Consider the following 23,157-nt stretch of genomic DNA (forward strand, 5'->3'; position numbering starts at 1 on the left):
TCCCAAAAAAACATTCATAATGTATCCATTCTCAAAATTGCGCTGTTCTGTAAAAAAATTACACAGATTATTTATTTTTATTTGCTTAAATTTATATTTACTTCCTTTTAATTTTTTTATTTTTGTTCTAGATTTAAGTTTTGCAACTCGTTTTTTTTTCTTTATCACAAAGCACCGTGGAAAAACATGTAAAGATTGGTTAACGCCATCTTTCTAATTTTTAACTTTTATTATTAATTGTTTTAGGTGCCCCAAGAAGTCTTTATGGTCTTATCACAGAGCATTGCGAAAGAACATTTGAAAGGAAGTTTACACTGCATTCCTTACCGATGTTATTAAACTTGTCTAAAGGTGACGTTGAACCACGAATCTCTAGTTTCATCCATATAGTGCAAAAGCGTCGCTAACTAAAATAGTTTGCCAAAAATCATACCGGATAACTTTTTGGAGATTTTCTCTGTGGCATCTAAGAGAAAGAATCTTTTTTCTTTTATTGTTACTATTATTTTTTTGAATTTAAAAATCACTATCTAAAGTGTAATACAATTTTAGAATAGATATTAAACGAAAATTTAAAAATACATAGGGAAAGTCGGGTAGCCCCTGACACTTAAGGAAAAAATAGATTATATTCATGTACTAACAGAGAACAAAGTGTTAAAAGACTTTTTTAAAAGTAAAAACATTTATTTATTGAATTAAAAGCAAAAAAATGATTATTTTCTACCTTAATGATATACAAAACATAAAAGAAAAAAGGCATGTTTCAAAATTGGACGGTGGCCCTGGACACATAGTTTAACCATGATTTTACATCTTTTACACCTTTGTGAAACAAATTTAATATACATTTAATAATTATTGGACTGTTTTTAACAGATTTAAAAAAAACAAAACCCTTTTAAAAATTTCCTCTGATATATAAGAAGTGGGATTGAAGATGTCATCATTTTGAAATATAAATATTAGCTTTTTACTAATGAAAATAAACACTTTAAAAACACTTTTTTTAATAAGAGCTCTTTTTATTGGAACTAAATGAATTTCTATTATGGGTTTGTGTATTATATTACCTGTATTAATATTTATATAAAAAGTTGCTTATTTTTAATATGTAAACGGATTTAGTTGTCCGGAACCACCCTCCAAACATGTGTCCGTTACCTCTCGATCATACCTCAAGACTTAAACTGTACATCAAGTGTCCGGAGTTAGCCGCCGTCTGAGACTACTTGAATTTTCCCTAAAAAAACCCGAATAGAATCATGAAAAGAATGTATAATTAAAAGAAAGAAGTTTAGTTTAAAACAAAACTTACATTAAATAAGTTAATCATTTATTTACATTTTGCAGTATTATCATTAACATCAGTTCTCTCTGAATTAATATAAAAATAAATAATTTTTTTTTTAGTTTCATTTGTTGTCGTAGTAAATAAATTACTTTCATAAATACAAACAAGGTTTCTGAAAGAAGATCGTACTGATCATATCATCAGAACCTTTTACAAGCATGTGTATATAAACTACATCAAAACATAATCAACAAAAAATAAAACGTAATTAACAATAAAAGTTATAAAGAAAATATAAAATTACAATTAAAAAAATCTTACTATATCATCCATTAAGATAATTAAATTTTTCAGTTTATATTTGAAAATGGGAAAAGTAAAATGCATGTCGAAATTGGACAAAACAATTTTATTCCAAAGATACGGTGCACGATATGCAATACAAAACTGATTAAAATTGGTTCGACAACCTTTTGTCGAACCAATTTTACCATGAGTCCTTACTCATGTATAAAATTATTGTTTCTAAGTGTATATTTATTTATTGGTTTCAAACAAAAGAGATCTTTAAAAACGGGTAAAGATATATCATTTTTCCACATATACATAAAGCACTAAACATTAAAAACATTAAGCTCATAAATATTGAGAACTTTCATTTCAATAAAAGTGGTTTGGAATGAGTGTATCGATTTGCAAAGTTTATTAAACGGATTAAAATTTCAATTTGTGTCTTTTAGCTCTTTAAGTAAACCAAAAAATTAAACTTATGAATATTGAAGTTAACAGCATGCACAATCTAATTAACATTTAACATATTTTAATGAGCTGTTATTAAAAATATAGAGGAATAAACCATTGCTAGACCGTAATCATTTCTTCCTTCTCCAAGATACACAAAAATAATTTAACTTTATACCGCAGCAACAGAGAAAAAAAGCGCTGAGAACAGCAACTTTATATTATTGCATAAATAGTTGTCTACTGTCGGCCCAGAACTTTAGATATCTAACACAAACATTGAAAAAAAAAAATATTTAGTTACAGCGTACTCACTATATATATTTTTTAATGTTATATAATTCTATATTTGCTAGTGTGCGTTAATTTCTTTCTCTTTTTTTTTTTTCATATTTATGTTTATAGCATATTTTTGATTTTGATATTTAACTAAAAAAAATTCATTAAAAACTAAAACTAAAAAATCATTCAGGAAAAATAAATAAAATGTTCAGCAAAAAACCAACACCAAAGGAAGTTTTAAAGCAACAAAATAGAGAAATTCGAAAAACTCAGAGAGAAGTCACTCGAGACTATAGCCAGCTAGAAAGACAAGAAAAGTCGATTGAAATAGAAATTAAAAAAGCAGCCAAACAAGGAAACAAACAACTCGCAACACAGTTAGCAAAACAGTTGATCGTGATTCGAAATCAAAAAACAAGAAACATAGGTGTAAAATCAAAAGTAACTGCTATCGGAGCACAAATGAATACTATGCAATCAAATGTAAAAATGGCCGAATCGATTGGTTCAGCAACAAAAGTAATGGGAGTCATGAATAAGCAAATGAATGTTGAAGCTATGTCTAATGCAATGCAACAGTTTGAAAAAGAATCCATAAAAATGAACATGGCAGATGAAATGATAAATGACACATTAGACAACCTATTTGATGAATCAGGAGATGAAGAAGAACAAGATGCTATTGTCAGTCAAGTTTTAGATGAAATAGGTATAGAATTCACAAAACAAATGCCAAATGCTCCACAAACCACAATGAAAGGTTCCTCTAAACAAAAAGTATCCTCCAATGAAGATAAAGAAATTGAAGATTTACTTGCACAGTTAAAAGCAAGTTAAACATTTAAAATGTGTTTTAATTTATGTGCGATTATCTATAATATGTGTATATAAATGTAAGTTTTTTGTGTGGAGGGTATTGTATATTTTTACAGATGGTATCGTATATTTTGTTAGAATGAATGAATTGTATTTGTAAATAGGTAACATTTTATTGTTTATGAAAACATTTATAATCCATTTTATTATTTGAATTTATAATTTGATTAAAAACAAAACATCATAAAAGTGATTGTTTTTTATATCAAAAGTTTTTATTTTAAATGTCTTTTTATATTTATTATGTGTATATTTTTTTATTGTTGAAAACAAAACTTTTTCTTTTTAATATATAATTACAGATAATAATAGATTACTACAAATACAACATCAATGAAGATAGTTTAGGAGCATTTAAAGCTTTTCATGTTTTACTTTGAACAAAATGTCAAATCACATCATAGTAAACCAAAGAAATTCTTGTGTATTTCAACCACGTAACCCACAAACGGGATTGCCAACTACTTTTCTTGAAAGAAAACTGTTTGACTTTAGTTCACTTGGTGGAAGTTCTAATATTACTGAAATTGAAAGTAAAGATAAAATAAATGCTGTTAAAAACAATAAATTAGTGTGTAAACAATGTTTCAAAAAGTTGCCTGGTGAATCTGAACATGTCTTATCTCCCCATAAAGAAGAAAACATTAGTTTTGTAGAGGATTCTTTGAATAATCAGAATAGCTTTTCTTTGTCTAAATTAAAAGAGAGTGATGAAGAAAAACCTTATTATCAGCTGGATCAAGAAAAATTTTATGAATCTCTGAATTCAGAAGAACTTAAAAAACTAATTGATGATGATGAGAAATTTTTTAGCCATCTTGAATTTCTTAAAAATGAAAACAAAAAAACATTAAAAAAACTGGAAAGGTTATATAATATTTCATTAAAAGTTGCAAAAGTTAAGAAAATTAAAAAAAATGGTTGTGATGTTGCATATGGTTCTAATAAAAAAGAACAAGGTAAGGCAATAATTATTTTTTTAGAAGTTTAAATTTTTGATTTTTATGCATCACATTTTAAATTTTTTATTAGTTTTTTCTTGAGATATATTTAGTAATACAATACAACTGCTAAAATAATGAATATGCTCTTTCTGATTTGTTTTTAATAAAAAAACAGGTTCTAAAATAAATATTGTCAGACAAAAATACATTTAGGAGAACATCCAGTTTAAATATATAAACGTTTAAGTTAAATATTACTGGCTAATAAAAATTATTTACCCAAAATAAAACTTTAGGCATTTGTTCTGTTTTAAGTCTTATTTTAGCAAATTAGTTTATAAAATCTCTAAATTGTGTTATAAGTAGTGAAGACCAAAATGCCAGATTTTATTGGCTTCAAAAATAAGATTCAGTAAAGCATTCATTAAATAGTTTTGAGAAGATTGTTTCGAAGAACACTTTTGTAAGAATATAACAGGAGTGTTTTCATGACCCATAGGTTGTAAAAAAGTTAGGCAAAGAAAAACCTTATCAACAAAAACCAGAGTCATTAAGTTTATAGTACCTATAAAACAAATGGTCTAGTTCTTGGAAAGCTTATTGTTTATAAAGAAGTACATGTTTTTGCTTAGAGGTAGTCAGACTTTTTTTTGAGAGTAATATCGGTTTGTTTAGGCCATGCCACCAATTTGCCGACCTCAATCTTTTTGAGGTCGGCAAAAACTATTTGATACAAAGGTGTACCCATAACGCATAGAAACAAGGTCAGCAATTTTTTGCCGATCCCAAATATTTTCAGGTCAGCATTACCAAATGCCGACCCTAATTCCGAAGGTTGCCAGCCAGACTCTTCTTGTTCTCTCAGCTTTGCAACGTTTATTTTAAGGTTTTCATTCAGACAATTTTAAGAATAATTTTTTTTTTTAAGTTTGCATTTGAATATTTTCTTTTACACTATTTCTGAATTCATGAGGAATCCCATGAACTCAGAAATCCCATGAATCAACAATCTTGCAAAAAAGATTATGTAAGATTATGTGTCATTTTGATGTGCTTTATACAATTTAATTTTTTTTTTAAGTCTTGAGTTTTTGTTAAAAAGTATTTGAGAAATAAATTTAAATTTATGATTTTATACCAGTGAGTTTGTACATTTATTAGATATAATTTACATTTATTGGATATAGAATAATGTAATTTTTTGTTGGATGTTGTTAAGGCTATATTGATTTTTTGCACATATTTATCAGGTATATAAAAATGAAGCTAAGTTATTTAAATTGATAATTAGGAGTATTAAATGATAACTTGTTCAGCTTCTAACCATTTTATTGGATTTCTCACCAAAGGAAATATCTACAAAAACTTTGAATTAAAAAAAAACATGTTTTTTTCATGTTGATTTAACCTTTATATTAGCTTGAAAAGGTCCTCTCAATCATATAACAACTAGCAAAATCTAGAGCACATGGTAGCATTTTTAAATCTTTTGAATTGTTTGACATGAAATTGCTATAAAAAAAAACATGTCATCACTGTATGAAATTTTAATTATGTTGTATAAAAAAAATTGTTCGCTTTTCTATCTAAAGCTAAAATAACATTTTCCACTATTTTTATTAAAGAAATCAGAAGTTTTTTGTTCTTGATTCAAGTTAAGAGTTTAAAAAAACCCTAAAAGTTTTAAAGATTACCTTTAACTTAATATAAATCTACATCTCAACTGATGGCTATTTCTTTATCAATCTTATCGAACAAATTTTGACAGGCACAAAAAAAAATAAAGATACAGTGGGTAAAATAAAAAGGATAAAATGCTAACAATGCACTGAAATATAAAAAAAGTTCTAAATATAACTCAGCTCTTCATTTAAGCATCAATGGAGACTGCAACAACCTGTCAGAGCTCCTTAAAGATTTTATGACAAGGTTCTCACTGCTTTGCAACATCAACATTGATGAGTATTGTTGCTTATGAATAACAACATGAAGTGAATGGACACCATACTTCACAAAAAGTTCGCAGACACTGCTCCATGGTGGTTTATTTAAAATAAGATGAAGTAAATTATTATATGCAACAAATATATAATGGAATGAGTCTTTTTGCAAAGATGCTATACTGACATCCATAAATAGGACTGAAAAAGGCATTAAGGATTTTCATTTGCACTTGTGTTAAACTAAGTTTTCTACAGTTGAGGTTAGCTTTAACATATAGAGAATATACCTGTTTTAGAATACTTTTATCATTGTACATATTTTTTTAGATTGTTGCTCGACACATTTAAAAGCCATTTTGTTTTTAATAATGTTTCTCTTATCAACAATCTCGTCTTATAAAAAATCAGTCGCTATATATATATATATATATATATATATATATATATATATATATATATATATATATATATATATATATATATATATATATATATATATATATATGTATATATATATATATATATGTGTATATATATATATATATATATATACATATATATCATTTAAGTACAACTTGTGACTCTTGTCAACAATTAAAGATCATTATACAAAACATTATAGTAATAAATAAATCATGTGACTTTTGTCAATAATTAGCAAAACTAATTAATAACGCATATTGAAAGCTCCCCTAGCTCAACAAGAGCTCATACATAAGGAATAGTCTTCTTCTATAGCGAGTGAATCAAATAGGCCATAACTCTGTCTCATAATTTGTTGGATAGTTTTGATTAGGGCTCTCCATACTATTGTCAGATTTGCCATCATCAAGAGAATTTATTTGAAAATTTGGAACTTCATTGAGGTCATGTTTTAAGTTCATTTCGGGAAGTTTAAGTTGTGTCAAATTGTAGTCATCATTAGCTGTTATATCTTCTTCTTTCTTGTCTACACGATGATGCTGTAGATGTTGAACTTCAGCTGTTAAACTGTTATGCAGTGCCACTATACTTCCTTTCAACCATCGATTTGTACACAGCGTTATATACTTGGGTTTCACCCACACTTTATTGCCAACTTCAAACCTCAAAGCTCAGCCAAAAACTTTTTGTGTTGATTTTAATATTTCTTCCAGGAATTTGAAGGCGTTTGTAATGTTGGCAAAAGATTTAAAAATGTGTGTTGTGTTTTGATGGAGTGTTATTGATTAAGAAAACAGGCATAGGTATGCCACATTTTACTCTTGCATTTGTTCTTTTTACCATCCGATGATCTCTTTCAATAATTCCATTTCCCAATGGTTTTTCAACAGCTCGATAGATGAGTCCCTTTTTGAAGCCATTGATAACTTCCTTTTTGACGCTATAGTTTGTATAATCTTAGATCTAAATGACTTAGAATTATCTTGAAGATCTTTAGAAGGCGGTCCAAATGATGGCCATATTGTTTCTAATAATTGAACAACCATTGCTGCGCTCTTGTTGCTTAATGGTTTACATAATATGTATCTGCTTGGGCCACAATCAATGCAGGTGAGATATAGAAACGAGTTGACATGAATAACATTGCAGGCTACTCTTTTCCATACTTTACTAACAACAACATTTCTTTTATCCCACAAAATCACATTAGGATTAATCGAGTTACATTCATCTCAATTCACACAATGAATTTTTTTGAATCCGCTGATTATAGTACTTATAAATGTTATTATAAATGTTATAGCACAAGAATGTAATTATATTACATTCTTGCACTACAACTTTGTTGGCACTCTTGTGAGTTCACCTGCAATATTTTTATTTGTTGGTACCCATGTAACAAGGCCAATGTCTTTTATGCACATGAGTTTGTAGGTATGCTCGTTTTAGATTGATTACCAAGTCATTGCTACTTTTACTAATGAGTCTCCAATCCCTTGCTGTTATTCCATAAAAACTTTGCTTCTGTGATGGACTAATAGACTATGTGACCGGGACAATTTCATTGTCCTGATCACAAAATTTGTCCATCACACATCTTTATTAAATCTATACCCAGGGTGTTCCTGAGGGGGCATAGATGTCTAACCCCCAATGAGAACTGTATTCAAAAATTAGTCGGAGTGTTTGGACACTGGAGTTGGCAAAATTGAATCTGTTGCTGGCAGTTGGCAAATGCTAGCCAAAGAGGACCTTTTTTTTTTAAAGATCAAAAGCAGATACGTCACTCCACCACCACCACCTTTAAGATCTTTTTGGCGCAGCCCTGTTCATATCCATAATCATGTCGTATTTGTTTATTAGTTCATCCACACTTTAAATCAACATATCCAGTAAGCACCCATTTGTTGGGTGGTGTATTTTAGCACTAATTTCTTCACATCAAGTGAAGAAATTAGTGCTAATTCAAACCATTGTTGCAACATCTACTACACGAATCACTTTATAGTCAGATGGCAGTAACTTCTTGGTGATAATTGATTGCAAACAACCATTATCCAAAGGTGCTGTAGCTTTTCTTCCATTTATTACCAAGTCAATAGTAGGTAGTATTGTTTCGAGACAAGTTTTTGTAGATAATAGCTAATGCAAGCTTGTCCCATTTAAGTTCTCCTGGTTTCATTAAAGTTTGTAGCAGTCTTGCAGCATGTTTATGCGAACATTTTTTGCATGATTTAATGATTCACAGCTGTAACATTTTTCTTTTCATTTTAGTCCTAGTCGTCCGGTAACTTGCATTTACTTCTTCATTTACAGATAAACATGCCGCATCTAATCTAGTTTGTGCAACCACAATCTTCAAAGCTCAACCTATTTTCTCCCTAAAGAATGGCACTGTCATTAATTTCAATAATGAATTGATCACAAAGTCTCTCTCTGAAGGCAAGAATTTGCATATCTCAAGCTGCTCAAATCACTTGATACGCGAACGTCTGTATAGATTCACAATATATATTTAACAAATTTATGCTGTGAGATTAACAATGATTTTCTTATTTTAAGCATTTCCAATTTCGTCACCAATTTTTTTTTTTTTTAGTTTTAATTCACCTTCCCAAGGCCGACCTTTGGCTGAGGTTGTACACAAGATAATATCAACATAAAAAAATGATCCAAACAGCGGCATATAGAATGTATATATATATATCTATAATATATATATATATTATATATATATATATATATATATATATATATATATATATATATATATAGACCATGTTTTAAATAAAATATGCTTAACGTGTTAGCCTAATGTGATTTTGACGTCATAAAATTCTTTTTTTTATTTTTCAAAGACATTAACTTTTTTAAATTACCTTAAAACGTTCTAAATATTATTAAACTCGTTTTTTTATTATTACAATATATTTAATAATTAAATTTTAGTATTACATTATTAAAAATGTTTGGTTAAACTAATTTCTTTCTTTTTTCAACATTTGTCTAAATAAATTAAAATATGTTACATTTTTTAAATTGATCATTTCTTAAATTTCTAATTGTGGCTTTGCAACAAAATATGGTTTTTTATTTTAAAAAATTAGCGAGTATCAAATAAAAATATTATGTTAATTTATTTACTTTATTTATTAAAAGTTTTTTATTTTATTAGTGATATTGTTGTTAAAGCAAAGATTATTTTTCCAAACACCATTTATTAAAATTATATCGCTGTATATATCATATATTAAAAAAAAAATTGCTGCTCTTTAACTTGCATAAATATTGAAAAAATTCAATAAAAATAAGCTAATTTATTTTAAGAATAAATAAAATTTAAATATTAAAGAATATTTAAATATATTTTTAAATAAGTTTGACAGTTAAGTTAACTTTAATTTTAACTAGCAGAAAGCAACCCGTAATACGGGTTATGGTCGATCTGATACATAATTTATAGTGGCTGTTTTCCACAACTTAAACCTTAACTAATTCCCTTTTAGAAAAACGCCTTCAAATTGAAAAATTAAACCATCTGTAAAATTAACACAAAAAGTATGAAGTAAAATAATTTACCAATTATTTAACATTATTCGAGTAATTTACAATTGACACAGGTCATATCAGTGTAAGGCAGAACCATTTTCGTTGACATTCCTAAGTTCAACACAATACGTTTTTAGTTACTGACACAAAATAATAACACTTCATCATGTTTTAAATTGATAAAAAACTAAAGCTAAATTCTTGTTATATTTTTTATAACATGAAATTTAATTAATTGTTAAGATTAATATGAAGTGAACTTGTATTATACAGTAGTTATTAATTTTTTGGTATCCCCTTGATTCATTTTTCTTTAAAAAAGAAATTTGTCTTTAAAACGTTAAATACACACAACTAAATGAATTTATTAAAAATAACTAAGTTTATTATAACTAACCAAGCAATTGAGTACAAATACGTTTCAAACAAAAAAAAATTAATTTACAATTGAACATGTGTATAACAAATTTAAAAAAATATGTAAGCTTTGATCTTTTATATTGCATTAATGCGTTATATGACAAACCTACAATAAAAATTGTAACAGTAGATATAATTGTAATAGTAGACATAATAATTGTAATAATAGACATAAAAGAAAAAAAACAACAAAAAAACTGGAAATCAATTTACCTGCTTTTCGGTAACCTGTTGTCATACTTCAGTTGTTGTCATGATACAGCTTGTCAGTGTTGTTTTATGACGTTATTTCATGTTGGCTTTTAGTAAACTTTAGTTTAATTTAAAAGATTTTGAAATCTTTTTTTAAAATCAAATAAAATTAAATTTAAAATCACAATAGATTTAAAATATTTTAATTCAAAAGCAAAATAACAAATGCTTCAAGAAGCCAAGCTATGAACATTAAAGATAAAAAATCAAATTGAGATACAAAATTGCATTTATATAGCTAAATATATTGTCTCGACTTAAATAAAATTTAAGTCGAGACAATATAAAGCAAATTTTAAAAGCAGTGAGCTCAATAAAGTCAACTACCAATTAATTATTTTTAACAATAGAATGTAGCATCATTATATTATGATAGTTGGGTAATGAATCAATGTAACTATATTTAAAGTTAATTGGTGAAAAACAAGTAAAATTTTAATTAAAAAAGACAAAAACAAATCAAATATTCAACATATTATCTAAAAAAAATTACAAATTAAAAAAATAAATTACATAATTTAAAAAAATGAAAATAAATCACCAAAGAAAAAGCAGCAACAAAAAAGTTATAAATATCTTCACTGATAGAAGACTTTTACAACCTTTTGTTTGCTGTTTTTTCTTTGGTGTCTCCCAACACCCTGGTATGGATGAGCCCTCCATTTGAAGGAGGGCTGCTCATTCATACCGCCATTACTACACCACTTATTGAAGGACCTCTCCAAGAGAGGCTCTGGGTGTTTGGAGTTATAATTTCTGTACTGCTTAAATGTTAACAAACCTAAAATCACAAAAGCTCTCAAAAATGTTAACAACTCTAAAATTACAAATAGAAGGATATAATAAAAATTATAAATGTTTGCAATTTTATTTAATCAAAATATAAAGCATAACCTCACCATTTTCACAGGATGAAGAGGATGCTAAAAATATTTAAAATAAAAAGAGAGTAAATTAAAGAGTTAAACATGTGGAAAATTTTATTTTAATAAAAATATGAGTAAAACGCGAACAGTTTAAAAATGTTGTACTTATATTAAATAATTCTTTCACCTATTGCACATATTTCTCCATACAAAATTTAAAGCACAGCCCTACCAGTTATGCTTCTACCAGTCACTAAAGACAAAAAATATACCTCAGAATAATCGATAAAATAATATTTACATATAAATAAATATATAATTATAATTTTTTTACCTATTCCCCTCATTTCCTTCACAAAGTTGTCTAACGTAAGAAAAAAGATAACTAAAAGTAAACTAAAAATAGCTATAAACTAAACCAAAACTATAAACTAAAATAAAGTTTAAATCTTAATATATGTACCTCAGAAGACAAAGGTCAGTTAATATCTGAACCTCAGACAAGACAAAGGTTGTTTTTCAAGTTTTTTGTGAAAATGAGTTATGCATGAGATCTTTTTAGTTTTTTCAATATCTACAGAGGTATAAAGACTATTGTTCTATGACAATGTGAAACAAAGTTAGGTCAATATAAAAGGTCTGGTATCCTCACTATGTTCAAAGGAAAAGCGTCTGTTGTCCAGAAATGACTTTTCTGGACAACAGACGCAGAAATGATTTTTTTATTCAACTTTTTTTTTCTTTTTTTTTTTTTCAAAATTATATTTCATGTGCCTTAAGACAAATTAAATAAAACACGAAAAAAATAACATAAATTTAACCATTAAGAATAAGCCAATAAAGACTAATTATTTTACTATTTCCTCTCTCCTGGACAATTTCTAAAATGTGACAACCAACTTTTGACTTCTGAGGTACAGATATAAACGCTTCATTTATTTAACTATACTAATCATATAATTTATACTTAGTTTTTGTTCCAACTCTCCTAAAAGAAAAAATAAAATAAAGCTTGGTACTTGAAGTTTTAAAATTCCAGTAGAAATAAACAAATTCCTATTAACAAATATCTAATAGCAAAAACACTGACTTATTTCATCCTTCAATGTGTCTAAACAATAAAAGCACTTAAATGTATAGACATAAAAATATCTACTTAATTTTTTTAAATAAATTCACTTAAATAATGTAACTAATACCTTTATTAGCTCTCTCTTGATTAACCAAAGAAAATAAATCTTAATTAAACTTACTTGATATAAAATGATAAAAATTTGTCTTACTAAGAATTTTAAATTTCTTCTATTTATTATTGACAATATAATTTTAAGTAGGACCTAAGTTCTTGGGCTTATTGTATAAAATTATAAAAACCTACTGTTTTACTTTAAACTCAACAACAACATTTTAAAAAACATTTTAGTTACTTTATAAAAAATAAAAATCCTTTTAAACTTACTACCTCTCTCTTCATTGTTGTCAACTAAACAAAAAAAAAAAAAACAATTGCTTGTAAATTTTCACATTGGTAGTAGGTTATTGAGTAGATTAAATAGATCTTTGATCTATTTAATCTGCTCTAACAGTCTACAACCTTATCAATAATCTATAACTCAGTGTAATTTAACATAGATATATTTTTTAAGTAATAAAAAAAATTTAAGATTATAATATATAAGATTTTAAAAACCTGAAATTTATCAACAGCATATTGCTGAAACAGTTTTTTTTGCCATAAAAGAGTGAAGAAAAAAATTGTCGAACTTAAAGTTTATAATTGTAATACTGAGATTATGTAACATGATTTCTAACCAATGTAGCATATTCAGGGTTGTGAACCAATTGATTATGCCAACCAGCATCACTCCTTGGAAAAAATAGAGGATAAACCACAGGATCTAAATTGGCAAACATGCTTAATATAGTTTTAAGAGGATGATCTCTTGGGTAAATAACAACTTCCCTGGAAGCAGGTGGTGCACCATCTTCACCAACAAATACAACTTCATTATGTGAAGGGAGATTATAGCGACGTCTATCTTAAAGTAAAGGCATTTTTACAACTGACACTGAGCGAATTTCTATAGCTGCTTGACAAGATTCTTTAACTTTGACTTCAGCCATGTTTTTAAATGAGCAAATGGGTTCTCTTACTAATAATAGTTTGCAATTGAAACATTAAATCATTTAAGATCATTACCACGTTGTTGCATTCTAAAATTTATTGCTGCAAGTGGATCATAGATGTATAGTTGACAATATGTCGGCGGAACATCTTGATTTGGCCTAAGATTACCTATACGATGAAAAACTTGACCACATATTCACATGGCGGCCCATGATTCATGGGTTGAACTACATTAGCTTTAAATGAAAAAAACTGCATAGTTTCCTTTAAAAAAATTCCTTTAAATAAGTAAATTTAGACTTCTAAATCTTGTGGAAATGGTGAAGGTTGCATGCTGGTACATCATGATTCCAAAATATTTATAGCAAAATCATGTAATAAACAGCGCTAAAGACAAAAAATCAAATTGAGATAAAACAATTTGTATACATGGCAAAATAATTTGTCTTGGCTTTTAGTGAATAATCAAAAGCAGTGATTTTTAATAATAAAATTACCTATTTATTATTTTTAACAATAGACACCAACGTGAAGATAAGCCAAATGTCTATCAACTCAAAAGATAACAAAAAAACAACATCACTGCAACAACACACAACAATAGCACACACTATAAGTTAATATAATATGCATATAGCATAACTTAAGTAACATAACAGCATATATAACAGAACATAAGTAACAACATTATGCAAAATGTTATTAAAATACATTATGTATTTTTAGAATAATTGATAATAAAGGCTTGAAAACACCTAGACCTAAAGCAGTAACAGTTTGACACTAAACACTGTTGTGTAACCCTCTGCTATAAGTACATCACTGGGCTGGCAAGGTTGACAAATGTTGCTCTACCGTTTACCAAGTCACAGCACTTTGAAAACATGGAAACAACGTAATACAAACATATGTACCAACTATAAACACAATATGTATTTAGCCTTATATAAACGTATTTAAACACATTGATAAAACAGCTATAAAGCACATATTACCACATACACATACTTATCAAAAAAGCATATATGCAATCAAAAAACATGTGCAAACAAAAATTTTAAAAATGACGCGAGAAAATTTAAAAAGATTCAAAGTAAACAAAATATATATATACAAACAATACTCTTTACCTTAATTTTTTTTTTTCATAAGAACTGTAATCCTCATAACAAAATTTAACCTTTACATACAATAACATGTGACATGTCAGCGTTTGCACAAAATTTTAATTTATTTTTCTAAATTTTCTAAAAATGAACAAAAATAGTTAATAGCATCACAATAATTTCAAAGTTGTAATAACCAATTTTATGGAAATAGCTTAAGTACAACTTTTTTGTTGCATAACAAGTAATTAGGCCTCATCCATACTCCTATTTTCCTTCTAAAATATGAAATATAAAAGAAAAACTAAAACAAACAAAATGTAAACGATTTAAAAAATTAAAAGGAGTGATCCTTTCTACTTTATATCTTATGTTATATATAAATTGCTTACCTATTTTCTATACTTACTTCAATTATAATATGATCTTAATGATGGTTATTTATCTTAATATGATTCTTTATGTAATATTGCTAAACTAATAAATAATAATTAAATTCCATAAGGTAAAAAGTTTTAACTCGCTTAAGAGATCTTTCTCCAATGACCGCGTGCATTTTGTAAACGCGCTCTTTCAAAGCCTAGTAACTAATGAAACGATGTTAAACATTCTGTAGCAATCATATTATAGATAAACTTAAATATATATTTTTAATCAGAATTAAATTATATTATTATGATCTTTGCTTCAAGCTTAAAGTGTAAGCGTTTTTCATGTGAAAAAATCAATTATTACAATAAAATAAAAATCATAATATATAATAAAGTTAATATAAAATTTGATTTTTTTATTTATTATTAATTTATTGTTTATTATTGAATAGAGATTTGAGTAAATTTTTTTAATTGTAATTAAAAGTTGTATAAATATTCTTGTGCTCGCAAGATGATAAATAAGTAAGTTTTTTTTATTAGTAAATAGTACTTATATTTAACATAATAGTCATTTAAACTTTTGTCACAACCTTTTGTAACAACCTTTTTTACATAATTGTCATTCAAAAGTTAATGTGGTTTTTTATAATATTAATTACTTCTTATATCTTACCACTTATAGAAAAATTTAAAAGTTAAAAAATAATAAAAAATTGCTTAATGGAAATTGCTCTAGGCCTATATAAAATTACGTAAATTGCTGACAGCTTAACGCTGATTGTGTGTTTAGATAACATCTCTGATGTCACACTAATGTAGCCTGCTGCCGGAGGTTTCAATACATACATCGATTTTCTTTTATTTTAATGGAAAAAATTGAATTTGTATTTCACCTGATACAAAGCATGATACTTAAAAAATTATTTTTAAAAATATTCAGAATGTTTTTAAAAATATTCTAGTCTTTTGTTCACAAACAGTATATTTAATGCCTTATTACTATATATATATATACATATATATATATATATATATATATATATATATATATATATATATATATATATATATATATATATATATATATTTATATATATCGAACCCTTTGATGTTGTCCGAAAGTTTTTTCCATATTTTGTTGACAAAAAGTAAAAATTAAAAAGCAAGACCGGAATTTTTTTTTTTTAATAATGATACTGCCTGCTCCAACCAAACCCTCAGTCGATGTAGCAGCACTCCCTTGCGGGTCAGGCTATTTGTCAGTCGATGTAGCAGCACTCCCTTGCGAGTCAGGTTATTTGTCAGTCGATGTAGCAGCACTCCCTTGCGAGTCAGGCTATAAGATAGTTGATGTAGCATCACTCCGCGCATGATTTACAGTAAAAAAAAAAAAAATAAAAACACTTTATTTTAAAAAATAATAATAAAAACATTTTATTAAAAAAAATAATAATAAAAACATTTTATTAAAAAAAAAAAAAAAAAAAAACATTGTTTATATTGTTAAAAACATTCAGAATGTTTTAAAAACATTCAGAATGTTTTTAAAAACATTCTGGTCAATTAAATTTGCGTTTTTGTGGTTTTTTTATATAACAATTAATTTGTAATTAAATTAATGGTTTTGACTTTCGTCCAACACGAAAATATTGGATGAAAGTCAAAAGTAATTAAAAGTGACGTATGTGTTGGCGTAAGAATCACTTTTTTCCTTCCGCTCTTCCCAAAGACAACAAACTTTAAATCTATCTATCTATCTATCTATATATATATATATATATATATATATATATATATATATATATATATATATATATATATATATATATATATATATATATATATGTATATATATATAAAGTATGCAAGGGGAAAACCAGTGATGTCACATTAACAATTTTTTAGTTGTTATCTCTATTATGTTAAAAGTAAGTATGTGCATCTTAAAATGATGGATATCAAAAAAAAAAGTTAAATCACATCAAAATTTTGATGTGAAAAAAGGGGTCACAAGGGGTAAACCAGATATGTCCAAATTGTTCAAGGAGTATCTAAAATCCTTTGCGCTATATAGGGGCACTGTTTATAGCTATTTGCATAACAGCCAATCAAATTTATTTTTACCAAGAAAATAATTTTTTCATCATTATTAAAATGGCGGATAATTTTCAAAATTCAAATACTACAGAAGTTAAAAAAAATAAGAGAAAAACTTGGTTTGAAAGTGGGAACAAGATAAAAATAAACAATTATCTTCACATGTGATGGGTTTTCCATGTAATTGCAGATAATTAATGATTGTTTTTAGAAAATAGCAGCCAAAGAGAGGGAGTTTTTACTTTTGTACTTTAACAAAACGCAAAATAAAAATCAACAAGACAGTTTACTTGTTTTAATGATTGAGGTTTTAAGTGTTAAACGAAAAAAAACTCAACAAAAAGAAGAAAAAGAATTTTTCATGACCACTCATTCTCTTATTATATCAAAGTAACACAAGATAATAATACTGTTAGAGTTCCAGTTTGCATCAATGCTATTTTATCAATTTTTGGCATAGGAAAATCAGAAAAACAGAACATTTTATATTATTTTTTTTACTAATTAGTCATTCAAATAAAATATGCAAATGTGTTTTAACAAAATTTCTCTCTCAAAAAAAACAACAACAAAAAGACATTTTATCTGAGCTCGAAAGTTAATAGTTTAGTTTAATTAATTTAATAAAATAAAGCTTGTATGTTTGATTACTTTTACACCATCAAGGAAAACATGCAAACTGACCTCTTGCCTTTTCAGACCATATTATAAATAGTATTATTGATCATATCAAGTCTTTTAAAGGACAATAAAGTCATTACGCATAGCATTGACACTAAAAAGCTGTATTTGACAGAGGATTTTATTTATTTATCAAAAATGTAATGATATGTGCAAGGAGTGCTTCTCACAAAATAAGGTTTGTTAAGAAAGCTACAGGTACTTTATTAATGTGTGATTATTTAATAATAATATTGGATATTATCTAATTTTTTACTTTTTTTTACCTGGAAAATATTTGTAGCAAAATTTAACATTAGCTTTGATTATCCATGATACATGCTCAACATATGCCAAGCTCAATACTTAAAACCAAAGCAACTATGTATAGTGAAAAAAAAGAAATTTATTACGAACTCAAGTTTTAAATAAAAATAATCTAATAAAAAACAATATGTATAAACTAATATTGTTTTTACATATTGTTTTTTATTATATTATTCTAAAATAATACCATATTATTTGTAAGATAATATTATTGAGTTAAGATATACCTTTAAAAAAAATTCACCCCTAAATTGATTTCTTTACTTATCTCAAATGTACTTTTCTTATATATATTTTTTAAACTGAAATTTTTCTTATTCTTTTAACCTAAAGGTCGAAGATTAGAAATCTAGCCTCTGGGTGGATGTTGAGAAGGGTGGTAGATTAGAATGTTGTCAAATATCGGTAGAAATAATATATAATTGGATATAAATCTAAAGCATAGGCATTTCTTTTGCTTCTTTTTCTGACAGTGTCTATTGTTCAAAATTGAACAGTTTTTAAAATTCAACACACATTTGAATATATTATAAGCAACATAATGAATGTTATTTTGTTTCTAAATTAAAATCTACAATTACAAGAAGAAATCCAGTGAGTCAGTGGTGTCCAGGATTCAATGCAGCATGTATAATTTACATTCCTAAAAATTATTTTAACCCTAATTTATCATAGATCATACTAATTTACAAACTTAAAATAAATGTATGAAACTGGAAATAACATAGTAACTTAAGTCTTAATTTTTTTATTTTCTCAAAATGAGAAAAACATGACATCACTGGTTTTTCCCTTCCAACCTTCATAATACATATATATGAAGGATGGAAGGGGGTGTGTGTGTGTATATATATTTATATATATTTATATATATATACAGGGTGCGGAAAAAGTTCCCGTACAAAAATATAAACAGCAAAAACAGCACAAGACGAGAAACAAATTACACTTTAATTTAAAACAAAATAATACTAAAAAATACTAAAAGAATGCGAAGGAATACAAAAGAATACTAAAAACACACTATATATTGAAAGAAAACACCATGCAGATAATTTTTTTAAATTATGCTTTTGTACGGGAACTTTTTCCGCACCCTATTATATATATGTATATATATATATATATATATATATATATATATATATATATATATATATATATATATATATATATATATATATATATATATATATATATATATATATATATATATTAATTAATCTTATTATTTGTATTTCAAGTTTTTTATTCAACAATTTTTGAATGCTTGCATTTGTTTGTATTCTTTTGCCACCAATTATTGCAGCTATAAAATATTTTCATTTGTTCATATAAATATAATTACACATATCAATACATTTGTTCATATAATTATCATTACACATATCAATAACCATATCATTAATTGCATTTTCAACCCCACATTATCAACCGCATTTCATTAACAACATGTTATCAATCACTTTTTTAAAAATTTTCTTTAAAATTTAAACTATTTTTAGCAATTTTTTAAAGATTTATATTGAGAATTTATAAAAGTATCGTTGACAAGTAATAACTTTAAATGAAAATTACTATATAACTTAAACTGGTATATGAAACAATATTTAGGATTTTTTGGTCGTTTAAAAATCATACTTTTGTTTTGTTTGTTAGAAATCATGTCTTTGTTTTATTTGTTAGAAAAAACTTTTGCTACAAATAACAAAAGTTGGTCGTCATCTGATGATGAAGTTGAGATACTTGAAGAAAATGATCAAAATAGTATAACTTATGAACATAACGATTTTCGAAGTGGAGCATTATCATATGATGTAATTTCAAACATGTGGGATAACTTTTCAGTTGAAGAATATGCACCTTATGTCAAAACTGCTCCACGTAAAAACAAGAGTTGGTCTCCTTCAATTACAATTCCAGAACCATTTCAAATGACTATTAGAGATGAAAGAAAAGGTAAAAAAAAGTCTAAAAAAATCCAAAAAATTGAAGATGAGTTGTTACTAAAACAATTAAGGGAAGAAGCTGAATTACACAAGAAAATTGTCCCAACACCTATTCCTGCAAGCACATTTCTGCCTCTATATGAAGAAATAAATAGGCAACAAGAAAAAAATCGACGTTACATTAGAAATATTAAAAAACATATGCTTATATCAACTCAACGACCATTTTCGTTTATTAAAAGAGAAGAAGCAAAAAAAGATTTAAAGCGAAGCTATTCAGCTGAAACCATTAACATACAAAAAAATAATCAGTTTCATGCAAAACCATACCCAGAAAAATTATTTGACTTATCTCTGGCTGACAAAATAGCTGAAGAAGATGAATATCGCAAAATTAAAATAAAGCTTAGAGCTCAAGAGCTTTTAGCAAGTTCCTCATTACCACCTAGCATGAAAAGACGCGACAAAGTGCAATATAAAATGACTAAAAAAAATGAAAATTCTGAAAATGATCGCAAAAGTTTTAAACCTGTTGTTCATCATGAGATACCAGATTTTGAAAGTTTACATAAAAAAATTATAAATGAACTTGAGGAAAAGAAAAGGCTTAATTTATCTACAGTTTGCAATCCTTTTGAACTCAAAACAATGAAAATACCTGAAAGAAGATTAATTTTTAAAAAAATGCATTCTTCTAAAGATAATTCAGAATTGAATGGATCTTGTAATACAAAAGCAAAAAGTCCAACTCATTCTCACATGAAGTCTGAACAATCTCCAAGTTACAGGTAAATTTGTGTAAACTTTTTTGATCTCTATGTTTTGTTATTGGTTTAAATGTTGAAATAATTATGGTTAAAATTACATGCAAAGGGAAAGGCTGAAGAGTAACTGCTTCCCATTTCCATAAACACACAATGTATGTATGTATATACGTATGTATGTATGTATGTATGTATGTATGTATGTATGTATGTATGTATGTATGTATGTATGTATGTATGTATGTATGTATGTATGTATGTATGTATGTATGTATGTATCATTCATTGAATACTTAAAAAAACTTTTATTCATGCTATATGAGTAAACGTTTATAAGACCCTCTAAGCTAAGAATTCTTCTTTAAAGATATAATTTTAAAAATGAGTCTTAATTTTATTCTAAAAATATCTACAAGATTGTAGACCTAACCAACTATTCAAATGTCATATTCAAACATTTTAGATTTATAGTTATATTTTTTTAATTTAGTATTTTGCTTCATGAGTTGTTATCAATAATAATTTACTTTATAAATCAATAAATTAAATTAAATTATTTAAAAAATTATACATTAAGCTTAAATGAAACAGCTCGTCTACGTCAAGAACGCTTAAAGTCAACCATTGAAAAAAGTAAAATTGATAATTTACGAAAATCAATTGAAGAAACAAAGAAAAGAAAAGAACAAGAGAATTTGCGGAAGACGCTGGTTACGAAAGTGGCAGCTCAAGATCCTTCTAGAAATAGGGAAGTAGAAACTGAGGAGAAAATAAAACGTTTCAGGTTATTTCTCTTTTTAGGAATTAAAACTTTTTTAGACTTTTTTTGCTAAAGTAATCAACTGAATAATTTGAAAATTGACCGATTTTTCTTTATAGAGAAGCCGATTATGCAAGACGGTGCGAATATGATAAATACTTACATGACATTAATACAAAGATGAATTCACGACCTTTATTATTTGAGCGTGAATCGCAGACAAATGCTAAACTCAAAGCCAGTCGTAGATACGAAGAAGTATTGAGAGACGCAGGTGTTTGCGAAAATGACCTTGAAAAAATGATGCGTCGCCAGGTTAATTCACAGACAAGTGAGTTTTTTGAAGAAAGTATGAATAAAAATAATGATGAAAGTTCTGATTATGAAAATAATAAGAAAAGCACTAGTCATAATAAAGTCAATATTTCTTCTGATGACGATGATGACGTTTCTGGTGACGATGATGACGGTTTTACATTTGAGGATAAAGTGTTTAAAGATTCTATTGCTGAAGATCATAATGCTGATTTATCCAATGGATCTGATGAAGAAGGTGGTACTTATACTGCAGAAAATGACGGTTTAAATAGTAAAAGCAGTGACGACGGCAGCTATAAACAATCGTGATTTGTAAAGGTCATGTTAGTTAAATAATCATAAATCGGATAGGCTTTGACGGAGTTTATTTTAAGTAGTCGAAAATTAGAAAAGCAGCCATAGCAACAAACGTCATAAATACAAAAAAGTATATAATCAATTAAGATTGTATCTTTATGATGGAATAATACGCCACTTTAAAACATGATATGGCGTCATACTAGACGTTTAGAATTTAAAAAGGACCAAAATAAAAGTTAATGACTAAATGAGTTAATGACTGGTACATTAAAAAGTTATCGACGATTCCTTCTATTATTCTAAAAACTTGATAATTAACAACTAGTCATTCAAAAGATAATTTTCTCTATAACTTTTCCAAAATTAACTTTGATGTCTAAAAACGTATTTTTATATACTTTAAGCTTGTAAACAATTTATTAAGTTAGTGAAACCGTTTGACACAGCTACAAATAAATTTGTTATTCTGAATTTAACTCAATTTAGTTTGACAAAAATGAAACATTACTAATTTAGATTTTGAAAGTCTTTGAAACAAGCAACATTGACGGTTTTAAGTTAGCCGTGCAATGTTTATTCTCCATCAATGTTTTTACCTCTGTTACGGTTTAAATGGTATATTAATTTTACAGATATAAAATTCGTTTCTTAAAAAAAATTGCACGTGAACTTCCAATCAGATGTAAAAATGTTTTTTTAAAATCCTATTTATTTTCGATCCCATTATTTACTTTTTGATAATGTTAAATATTTCTATTGCATATTATTAAATTTCTTGTAAATA

The 23,157-nt window shown here is 26.7% G+C and overlaps 2 protein-coding genes and 1 long non-coding RNA gene across 4 annotated transcripts in view; 2 read left to right on the forward strand and 1 right to left on the reverse strand.

The window, feature by feature from the left end:
* The window catches only part of LOC136084757 (uncharacterized), a 53,277-nt gene extending 51,060 nt beyond the window's left edge, over positions 1-2,217 (reverse strand). For both annotated transcript variants that reach the window (XR_010640828.1, XR_010640829.1), the window contains exons 1-3: positions 1,616-2,217; positions 1,178-1,243; positions 328-466 (exon numbers count right to left, since the gene is read on the reverse strand). This is a non-coding gene — a long non-coding RNA (uncharacterized LOC136084757). The remainder of the gene's footprint in view (positions 1-327; positions 467-1,177; positions 1,244-1,615) is intronic.
* A 304-nt stretch (positions 2,218-2,521) lies between these two features.
* On the forward strand, positions 2,522-3,357 carry LOC100202795 (charged multivesicular body protein 2b). Its single transcript, XM_065805599.1, has one exon. It carries the CDS (start codon positions 2,522-2,524, stop codon positions 3,152-3,154), a length of 633 nt encoding a protein of 210 aa, XP_065661671.1. The 3' UTR covers positions 3,155-3,357.
* Positions 3,358-3,578: 221 nt separating this feature from the next.
* On the forward strand, positions 3,579-22,840 carry LOC100214681 (protein FAM161A). Its single transcript, XM_065805594.1, has 4 exons — positions 3,579-4,152; positions 19,969-21,019; positions 21,573-21,779; positions 21,875-22,840. The coding sequence occupies exons 1-4, from the start codon at positions 3,579-3,581 to the stop codon at positions 22,380-22,382; spliced, it is 2,340 nt and encodes a 779-aa protein (XP_065661666.1). The 3' UTR covers positions 22,383-22,840.
* Positions 22,841-23,157: the final 317 nt, after the last annotated feature.

This window comes from Hydra vulgaris, chromosome 09 (genome assembly GCF_038396675.1).
Source record: "Hydra vulgaris chromosome 09, alternate assembly HydraT2T_AEP".
NCBI lineage: Eukaryota > Metazoa > Cnidaria > Hydrozoa > Anthoathecata > Hydridae > Hydra > Hydra vulgaris.